This window comes from Leucoraja erinacea, chromosome 2, assembly GCF_028641065.1.
Source record: "Leucoraja erinacea ecotype New England chromosome 2, Leri_hhj_1, whole genome shotgun sequence".
Classification (NCBI taxonomy): Eukaryota; Metazoa; Chordata; class Chondrichthyes; order Rajiformes; family Rajidae; genus Leucoraja; species Leucoraja erinaceus.
Genome location: NC_073378.1, coordinates 103,101,849 through 103,113,199, shown reverse-complemented (window position 1 = coordinate 103,113,199; position 11,351 = coordinate 103,101,849). Strand labels below are relative to the sequence as shown.

Sequence of the window (11,351 nt, the reverse complement as noted above, 5' to 3'; positions counted from 1 at the left end):
GTCTGTGAGCATTCACTTTATTCATTCCCCTCATGACCGCATATACCTCAATAAGATCACCCCTCGGCCTCTTACACTCCAAATAAATAAATCCCAGCCTCCCCAACTTCTCCCTGTATCTCAAGCCTGCAAGCCCAGGTAAACATTCTGGTGAATTTCTTCTGTACCCTTTCCACCTATTAGGTCAAATAGAATCATCAAACCTACGGAATTTTGGTTGTGAACGGCAGAGTTTGGGATGAGCTAGACCTTTAGAAGGATGAAGATGGGAAGCCAACCAGGAGCCCCTTGAAGTTTTCTTCATTCGTTCATTGTTTGGGCCAGCACATTTCTAAGTAAACTTGAGTGGTGGTGAATGATCTTCAACACATGCAACCCTTCTGATGAAGGTACTTCAATGCTTCTGCTGAGGAATGAGTTCCAGGATTTAAACCTAGCCACGGTTATGTTAATTGATAAGTTATTTAGTCAGGATAGCCAGTGAATGTGAGGCCTTGCAGATGGTGATTACCACATGCCTACTGCTCATTGAGTGAATATTCAGGTTGTTGGATTGGTGTGAATTGGTGTAAAGCAGGTTGCTTTATTCTGGAAGGTATTAAGTTTCTTGAGTTACTGAACTATGAGTTTCCTTGCACATGTTTGATCTGATGTGCAAAGTCAATGCTGGTAGCCCAGGGCCAATCACTATTGCAAATATAATCACATTTGATCTAATAATTGCAAATTTAATCTTGTTTGATCTAAAGATGGGATGTGGTAAAGTCAATACTGGGAACCCATCACCAATCACTATTGCCAATATAAAATCATGATATGGGCACTTCAGGTTAATCTGTTTTAATGGTGGGATAGGATATACGCAGAAATTAGGGTAATCAGTTGTGGCAAGTGATTGTATTAGTACAACTATCTTGGGCTCTTTTAGTCTGTGGATTTTGCAAGGTCAATTAGATGAGGAAATACATTTGTGGCTTCCTGCTGTTTCATTTGTATTGTTACAGAAGCTACTTGAGTATTTTTGAGTGAGCATTTAAAAGTCAGATGCTCAGGTTTGGGCCTGGAGTGTGTCAGAGACCAGATTGGGTTGTTGAGGACAGTAGTTACGTGGTGGCCATCACAGAGATTGAACAGCTTTGATGTCTGTTGTATCTGCATATGATTGGTCAACAACTGACCAATGCCTTGGAAACGGTAAAGTAGCACATTAACTGCCTTCAGTATCTTTTAATCAAGCAGATTTATCACTTTCCTGACTTTATATAGAAATCCACACAGAATACTGTGCTTTATGATGGATAGGCTGTGTAATATTGTTTTCTGCTGTTATCTATCTTTTATCTATATTCTATCCATATCAATAACCAAAACCCTGATCTTGTTATCATCTGGTTTGGGTGGTCTTTCTATTTGCGCAACAAGGGTACGCGATAACGCTACAATTTTTCGCCAGCTCACACACCGTTCTCCTGTGCTGCGAGTTACGTTCTGATTGGTTGAATGTGATAAGTTAGCAAGGTTTAACAATCTTAAAAAACACGCTTGCGCAGATCGATCTCTTCTGCCAGTCGGCGCTGCGCGGATTAGTCTCTTCTGTCACTCCCCGGGACGGTCCGCTCCTTCCTGCGTCATTGTGTCTTTACTGGAGCTGACGATGGGTGGCGGAGGTTTCGAGCCGGACACAATTTTTGGAGGGGCCCGAACCAGCCCAGCGTCGGAGACCCAGCCCAGCCCGGAGTCGGAGATGTCGCCAAACAGAAAGCGGAGACTCTGATCCTGGCGAAGGAGAACGACCAGCGACCAGCACCCGCTGTAAGTCCCAATCACGCCGCCAGCTCCAGCCCCTACCCGTGATACCCCCTCTCCCCCTTGGCTCTTCCGTCTTTTTTCCGAACTTACACCCTGACCCTCCTCCCTCCCCCCGCCCACACATCCCTGTCACCCCACAACTCCCCCCCCGCCCACACACACCCCCGCACACCCCCCCCCCCCCACACACACTCTCCCCCCCACCCATAGACCCCTCTCTGCCACACGTCCACCCCCGTCCACACACTACACCCCCCCCCCCCCCCCCCCCCCCCCCCCACACATGAAGAGGAGGGGCAGGGAGTGCTCAGGGATGAGGGGAAATGAGCCGCGCCTGCGCAGTTAGGGGCTATGGGTGAGTGGTGGAATATTGCATTGAGAAACAGGTGAGTGGTGGAATATTGAGTTGGGGAATGGGTTGCGTTTGGGACCAGGTCTCCCATGTGACTGGGACCCAACGTGTCCCTCTTAGTCTAGTATTTATTAAGATTTAAAAATGAATACAGAATCTTCCTTGGAAACTCCTACAGTCTATTTACAATCTGATTAGTTACAGTTTAACAACCATGCACTTTTGATGCAGGAGTTTCTTTATTGTGTTCTGCAAACCTAAAGATAATATCCTCTGTGTGTAAAAACGTGCTAATAATTTGGTTGAACAGCTCTGAGTATAATTTCTTAATGATAGTGAATATTAGCTAACTGTGACATTGCAAAATAACTGCATTCAGCGCACTGAGAGGCAATGATATTACCACACTGGCAGCATTTTTTGCAATTACACAATCCTGCCTGAAAATTATTTATTCATTGAAATCATCATTCAGGTTATTTTAAAATGAATCCTCGATATATTTATCAGAGGAAGTATAACTGACATGGATTATTGCAAACTTGGCATGTTTAACTTCGAGAAAACTTAAAAAATAAAACATCCAATAAACGTTCATCAAATTAAGAAAACTGAGTAGTGAATCTTGAATGATTGTTATTTTTTTAGGTAGTCACAATTATAAACTAAGTAACTATTAAATAGTTTCAAGGGAGATACCTTTAATCTTGATCAAATAGTTGCTCAGCTTGCTATTGCAATCAAAAACATATCTTTTAAAAATTGTGCCTGGAAGTCTCTGAAATTCGTGTGGTTTAAAAGTGGCTGAAACATTTTACAGCTAAATGGCAAGTGAAAACGTTGGATGTTTTGGCAGATCTCTGAATCGATAACGACCCTTAAATTTTGGCCAACCACAGAAACAATTGTGTGTGGCTTGATGTTAAGTAGGGAGCAGTGATGGAGGATATGGGACCACTTTTCTGAATATTGAATGTGTTCCCAAGCAAGCTTTTAGGGTGTGCACCCTTTGAAGTTTATTCAAAGGCACGTGGAGAGAACAGGCATTGGCAGTCTGTTAGCACAGCATCAGCAGTTCTGTGCAGTCATTTGAGAGGTTGCCAAGCAGCAAGTTGAGATCATTAATTAGGCAAGTCCAAGACATGCATGATTGAATTGCTGCACAAAAGGCATAGCTACTTGAAGACCCTTGTGTGATGCTTTCATTTTATCTCAAATTCCTAGAAGCACTTTGATTGATATTCTAAAGTCTTGTTTATAATGGCAAAATAGACAGCAAAATTGTTAGGACTGTACCTGAAATTGGTTGGTGTGCACTTTTATTGGTGAAGGCTCTGTATGGGAGACAACAATTGATAGAATATTTTTTTTTTCCATCCAGTGCCTGTCCCTCGCTTTAGACTGTCAAGACTGACCCATGAAGGCTTGAGATGTTTTTCACTTTAGCCCGGAGTTCAGTGGAGATGAGGGACTATGTTTGAGAGAGGAATCAATATCTTGACAACTGATCATTCAGGCATGGAATCAGCCATCTTGAGAGTAATGAAACAGATAAAAAGCAGGATGGCAAAAAAGAAATGTAAATATTATAATTTTATTTTCACGACAGCAAAAAAAACCACAGGATGAAATTCCATTTCAAGCAAAGACCAATAATTTGTGATATATTAAGTATTGTCTTTTTTTGTAAAAACAGTTTAGTAGTAAGTAGCATTGCACAATTTAGGATGCTCTTACTGATGTGATTTTTTGAAACCATTTTAGTTGCTTAGCTATTCCACACAACCTTGAAAATGTATTCAGAAATTAAACAATGCACGTATACCAAATGGAAAGAGATTTCAGATAAAAATTAATTCCATCTGACAAATTGCGAAAAAAAAAAAACCCCATGGAAACGTAAAATAAAACTGCTAAATTCAATATAATCTTTACCATTTTAATTTAAGAAAATTTTGCAAGGTTTAATTTCAAATTCTTAAACAATTGTGTGAGATATAATAGAAAAAATGAAAGCTGTGAAATTAAATTCTTCTATTAGCTACTCTGACATTAAAATAATAATATAATACCACTTCTAGAAAATGACCCTGTTGTCAAAGGAGGGTTAATTAGTGTTTGGGAATTGACATGATCTAGTTTACTGCTGTGTGTGGTGAAGAATTCAGACAAGAAGACCCCACATTTGATTCCTGGTCTGTGCTGTCAGCCAATCACAGTCAGATTGTTGTAACAAAATTAGAATTTGCTTGTGCCTGAAGGTAGGCAAGGAAAGGTCAGTTTTTCCATTCCAATCATCAGCTAGACATCATGGTGGCGAATGTCTAGCTAGCTCAGTTGTGTTGTTTTTTTCCATAAGATAGGAGACAGCCATTCAGCTGTTAGGTTTGCTGTTAGAACGTTCTCATTCTCCACTAATTTTCCTGCAACCTATTCTCTATTGTGGGTCCCATCGACCCCCTCCTCCATTCTCTTGCTGCCCACTAGTGGCAAGCTACCATAACCAATTAACCTACCACTGCTTCTTTGGGATGTGCGAGGACACCCAGGCAGTCACAACGAAAATGTGCTAATGTTGCACAGACAGCCCCCCAGGTATCGATCAGAACCGGGTCCCTGGAGCTGCACTGCCGTTGCTTGAAACTTGCCAGAGACAGTGCTCAGGGCCTGAGACAAAAACTCTGTCAACATCAATTAAACGTACTCAGTGAAAAGTCACTGCATTTGTTTTCACAAGTCCATATTCCCACACATCCAAATTTACATTTAAAATCTGGAGTTAAATGATTATATAGGTTTTTATTTTGAATTCTAGATTTTAGAGAGATTATGGCTTAGAGATTTGATTCAATGTTCTTTCAAGGAATTAACTTTTCTAATTTATTTGCGATGTACGAAATACATTGAACTGCTGGGATGGATATAGTCATAAGGCGAAACTAACACAACCAGACTAATTTAGAGAACTATCATCATGAAACTTGTCCCAAATTATCCAATCCAAATTGGGTCAATTTGTCATCATCTCAGGCAGTGTGCGAGGGCTTTCTCCATCCTCCCTCTGAAATGTTTTATAGTGAGCTGAGCAGGTTCAGATGCTGCCGGCTGAAAGGTCCTTTTTTTGTGTTTACGTGGCATTTCTAAAATACTGTAAAAGTGCACCTGGCAGCCTCTGTTGACCACACTGACTTGTTTTGTGCTGCATTTCTTTCCTGGTGCTTGCCCAAACTGGATGCAGCCCAACATTTTATTCTTAGAACATGAGAACCGCCCATGCAAGGGTTAATGTGCTCTTTCAAGTCAGTCGGCGTGCATCGTGAATTCATATGGTTCATCTAATACAAGTCCTATTCACTCAAAATAATGCAGAAAGAACAAGAAGCAATATAACATTAAATTATAGTTTCAAATTGAATGCAGGAACAAGAGGATTCACAATATTTTCAGGTGCTATGACCAATTGAGAAAGCTGTTATAATTGCATAAGGATCCTTGTCTTTCTCAAGGACTAGAGTACAACAATTTATGCTAAACCTTTACACGTTGTGATAATGCCTCGGGTCGAATACCATGCACATTTCTGAACACTGAAAGGAGGTTGTTTGGACCTTGGAGGACAGAGGAGCTATGCTTGGATGTTAATCACAAACGAAAGGTCTCAATGCTAACCTCGTGGTGCAGATGGAATTGTTTTCATTAGAACAGAAATTTAAGGGAGATCATTAGAAAAATTCAAAATGAAGAAGATTTTGTTTCATAAAAATAAATTATCAGTCGTCTTTAATCGAAGGTCACAAACGTAATAACCGGAGGAACAATGGGACAATGAGAATGTAAAGCACATTGCTATGATCAGGAAAATACTAAATCAAAGCATGGCGGAAATAGATTAAATAGCATCATGCAAAATGTGACAGGATATTTACTTTAAAAATAGCAGACCTGCAGAGAAAGAGGCATAAATAACTGTTTGGAAGAAAAGAGATAAGCACAAGAACTGAATGGCAGTAATCCCCAGAAACACCAATCAAATTTTGGGTCGAATGATTAATCGAGTCTACAAGATGTTCTCTGTGATACCAACGGCAGATCATGTTACAAATATTTTGCACTAAAATAAAAGCAAGAACACAGTTTTCCGGTAAGAAAATATTATACAGGCCAAATTTTAACCAGTACTTAAATCATTAGTGGAGTTAGCTGATCATTAGCCTAATTATTGACTAAGATTCCCTTAGGTTGGTTAGGCTAGGTTGTAGGTAAAGATATTATTTCTGTTGAATTTGGTTATAATACCATGCATTTTCCTTGCTCTTAAAAAGATAATGTTGTTACAATTGATTAATTTACAACATGGTAAAGATGATTTAGAAGTTGTTAAGACAGCTTGATTTTGGTCCTACCAAACAAGTTTTGATATTTAAAAATTGTTGTAGTTGAAATCTAGTTTTAAAAAATCATGTTGGAAATTACTTTCCCCCTGTTATGTTGCCCCAACTTTTAAGACAAAAAATGGTCCAAAATTGGACCTGACCGTGTATCAATAATTTGGATCTGTCTCATCATTTTCTTCAAGTGAGGGGACTGCATGTGTAGTTAGTGGCAGAGGTAGGCCAATGCTAAGTGCCAGGAGGGGTGTGGAGCAGCAATTATTGTGAACATGAACAAACTTGTATGTAGAAAACTGGTCATTCAAAAATTCTTCATTGGTAACGACCAAGCCTAGTTTGCAGGCCAGGCACATGCCTTGGTGTACAGTAGCCAGTTTCTGCAGAATGACCTAATGTATGTATTGGGGCTTCTATGTAGCTTATACATTTTAATTAACTACTCCAGATGTCTGCTGGGCAGATGATTCGGTATAAGATGTCAGTTTAAAATTGGTCCTCCTTGCCCATTTTCCCCAGGACACAATGGGCACAATGAGGTACAATTTCAACCCTTCATTTGAGGAATGGACAGAATGGGATTGAAATAATTGCCAAGAATAGATTGACCACTATAGAGCTGAACTTGCTACAGTCATGCTTGCCAGTCCAAATCCATTAGTCCTTCCTTCATCTATGATTCAGAGATGTTTACTGATTCCACATTGCTGTGAGGGTTACTGATCCGTCCAATGACCATCATGTATAGTTGGTAATGCTGATAATTGAATGGCAATTGGTGTTACTGTGTAGGTTTTACAAATGAACAGAGTACATCAATGGAAATCATATCAACAACAAAAATAAAAGTTATATTGTACATAATTTGAGAGTATATGAATGGAGGTGCATTCAGAAGGAGACCCATGTGGAGTTGGCGATGTTTCTTTGACAAAGTTGAGGGGGGCAGGTAAATTTTGGAGTGACGAGTATTTTTATCCTACCCAACTCAAAGTGATGTCTGACTTGTTTACTGAGAATAATTGAATAACGAAAGATGTTTAGTATAGAAGGCAGCACGATGAAATGAATGAGCTTCACTGGGTGAAATGTTTTGCCACATCTCTCAAGAAATGTAATAGATTTGTTGATGGTTGTAGAAAGTAATATAGAAAACATTTGCTTAATTGAACAATCTCTACTCTCGACTCTTTCATTTGGCAACAAGACAGCAACATTTACAGATTGTCATCCTTTGTGCTGTTAAAATGAGTAAACGTTTTTTCAGCAGTTTATAATGAGTGAAATATTAGAAAATTAGGCTCCAGTACTCAGCATTCAATAGATTTACCAAAGATTACAATGTTATAGTTATGATTACAGCTTGTCCAAGTGTGTGTCATGCATTGAGGAGTTCATGCTCCTTATCAGTTCGTCCAATAGCATCTGGGTTTGACAATGGATCCAAGTCAGCAAAAAGGTTAAACCATGTCGTCAGGTCAGTTGAATTTTTCTGAGTAGCTGTAAGCACATGAAATAATTGTGTGTAATCACTCTGACAATACACATTAAATATTCCGTTGATGAATTACGGTGTTAAAATATCTTAATTGTAGGATAAGACCAGTCTATACATTTACCCAAGTACGATTAAAATGTAATACTTGTTTATATTACATGCTAAATTTAACAATAGATTTACCCAAGGAGAATACATTCTTCAAATTACCGTGATCAAGAAGAGTCAGTCAGGACTGTACAATTGCTGTCATCTATTTGGATTTCAGCAAGATTTTTTAATCGGGGCCTATAGATCAGGTTCATTTGAAAAGCCCATGGAACCCACAGAAAATTGTTCCATTTAGATGGGCGTGGGACTATTAGGGACAGTCAACATGGCTTTGTATGTGGGAGATGTGTTTCACAAATCTTATTGAGTTTTTTGAAGGTTTGACCAAATAGGTTGATGAGGGCAGAGCTGTAGATGTACATATGGATTTCAGCAAGGCATTTGGCAAGGTTCCACACAGTAGGCTGCACTGGAAGGTTAGATCGCATGGGATCCAAGGAAAGCTTGCTGACTGGATAGAAAATTGACTTCATGGAAGGCGTGATGGATGAAAGACATTCTTGCCATAGAGGGAGTACAGAGAAGGTTCACCAGACTGATTCCTGGGATGTCAGGACTTTCATATGAAGAAAGACTGGATAGACTCGGTTTGTACTCGCTAGAATTTATAAGATTGAGGGGGGATCTTATAGAAACTTATAAAATTCTTAAGAGATTGGACAGGCTAGATGCAGGAAGATTGTTCCCGATGTTGGGGAAGTCCAGAACAAGGGGTCACAGTTTAAGGATAAGGGGGGGAAGTCTTTTAGGACCGAGATGAGAAAAACATTTTTCACACAGAGAGTGGTGAATCTCTGTAATTCTCTGCCACAGAAGGTAGTTGAGGCCAGTTCATTGGCTATGGAAAAGTGGGAAATTGGATCTGAAAATGGCTCGGTGGCAAGGGCCAAAGGGTGATGACAGAAACAGCAAGGATTGCTTCCTATACACAAATGATCTTGCAGTAAAGACATACTAGAACAGCTGAGATGTCCTCATTCTCTAGGGAACTCCCATCATAGATGAGGCCCTCACTCGTGTCTCCTCGGTACCCTGCAGCTTTCCCTTGCTCCCCCTAATCCTTGCCACCCCATCAGCCGTCACATACAACACATAATCCGCAGAAATGTCCGCTACCTCCAACGGGATCCCACCACTAGCCAAATGTTCCCATCTCCACCACTTTCTGCCTTCCGCAGAGACCGTTCCCTCCGCAACTCCATGGTTAACTCATCCCTTCCCACCCCTTCCCCAGGTAACTTCCCCAACCACAGAAGATGCAACACCTGTTGCTATACCTCTCTCTCTCTCTCCCTCTCCCTCTCCCTCTCCCCCCCCCTCCCCCTCTCTCTCCCCCCCTCTCCCCCCCCCCCCCCCTCCTCCTCTCCCCCTCCCCCCTTCCCCCCCCCCCCCTTCTCCTTTCCCCCCCCCCCCCCTTCCCCCTCCTCCTCCCCCTCCCCCCACTTCACTCCCCCCCCCCCCCCTTCCTCCTCCTCCTCCCCCACCCCTTCCTCCTCCTCCCCCCACTTCCTCCTCTTTCTCCCCCCCCCCCTCCCCCCCCCCCTTCCTCTCTTCCCCCCCTCCTCCCCTTGCCCCCCCCCCACCTCTTCCCCCCACCCCCCTCCTCTTCCCCCCCCTCCTCCCCCTCCTCCTCTCCTCTTCCCCCCCCCCCCCTCCCCCCACCCCCCTCCTCCCCCCCTCTCTCCCCCCCCCCCCCCCTCTTTCTCCTCCCCCCCTCCTCCTTCCCTCCCTGGACAATTACCTTTAAATGGATTTTTACTCATATTGTCAATGAATCCATTTTGGTGCTCTTTTGATTGAGATGTAGGTTGAAGACTGAGACCAGCTGCTGTCCAGCCTTAAAAAGAAACAAGCAAAGCATTATTCATGTCTAAAATGACTAGAAATGTTTTAAACCACTACAAATTATTGAGGACATTTTTGAATAGATGTTGTAAAGAAAATGTATTAACCAACCATATTAAGGTTAGTGTTACCACACACACTATTGTGAATTATTACCACAGAACCACAAATAAGCAGGTTATTATAGAACAACTATTATGCATTTCTGATCTTGTTACAGTTTGATTGCATGCAGTGAAAGACTTGTGTTTAGTATTCTGATTCACATATATTACAGGGTGGTGTCCACACAGACAACCAATTACCCGCTAGTACTTTTGAGCTGCACTCATTGTTGGCAGTTGGGTTGGAGCACTGACTAAACATCCAGAAACCAGATAATTTTTTTAATAAATATCACAAATTAAATAAATATTTTCATAACACTCGGAATAACGTCTCAGTTCTTCTTTGAAATAATAGTTGCATGTCTGCATAGAGATTGTGCGAAGCCCTAGTTTAACACTGCACCTGAAAGATGGCAACTCCGAGAGTATAACACTCACTCAGTGCTGAACCGGTGCGTCCAATTGATTTCAATGCTCCATCTCTCAAGTAGGGTGGGGCACAGAATTTTCTGACTCGAAGATGATAGTGCCATCATCTGTATCACTGCTGACGCTGAAGAATCACATGCGGCTGCGAGTTCAAGACCAGCTATGAACCCTAGCTAATGTGAACCAAAAGTAGGAGGCTCTCTCTTAGCATGAGCTCCAAGTTTTCTGATCTATAATGTCCTGTTACTGCACTCAGAATGCATCATTTCTGGGGTCTCTGATGAATCCAGAAGGGGAAGTCAGACGCAGCAGCTTCCAATTTCTGGGTCATCATAGACCTGGCTATACATACAACGGACTACCACTGTTTAAAATAGTGGATTTGGTACCATTCATCACTGATAACTAGAGCCAGGATTTTGCCATAAATGCCTTCCTGCCTTTTTCATGATCGTGCCTAAATTAGCCTTTTTTGCCGTTTTGCTAAAAGGTCACGCTATTTTCTCTCGTTGTACTGTGATTACAATGACGTTTTCTATGTTAACACATTAATATTAATGTTATTATTAATGTGTTAACAGTATAACTTACAAGTTGCATTTGACATGCTTAGCTCAAGGACTTCATAGAATTGCCAAGCACATACATAGCAAATTTTTGGTCAGTCTGCTTTAGGAAGGATGTCATTAAGCTGGAAAGAGTGCAGAGAATATTTACAAGTAAGTTGCTAGGATTCCAGGGCATGAGCAATTGGAAACGGTTGGGAAGGCTAGGACGAAGCGCAGGAGGCTGATGGGTGATTTTATGGAGGT

The 11,351-nt window shown here is 41.4% G+C and overlaps 1 protein-coding gene across 6 annotated transcripts in view; it reads right to left on the bottom strand.

The window, feature by feature from the left end:
* Positions 1-7,861: 7,861 nt before the first annotated feature.
* The window catches only part of ica1 (islet cell autoantigen 1), an 87,079-nt gene continuing 83,589 nt past the window's right edge, over positions 7,862-11,351 (bottom strand). For all 6 annotated transcript variants that reach the window (XM_055662078.1, XM_055662047.1, XM_055662056.1 and 3 more), the window contains 2 exons: positions 9,900-9,995; positions 7,862-8,049 (listed from right to left, as the gene is read on the bottom strand). In XM_055662078.1, the coding sequence (XP_055518053.1) occupies positions 7,928-8,049; positions 9,900-9,995 (218 nt within the window). In that variant the 3' untranslated portion in view covers positions 7,862-7,927. The remainder of the gene's footprint in view (positions 8,050-9,899; positions 9,996-11,351) is intronic.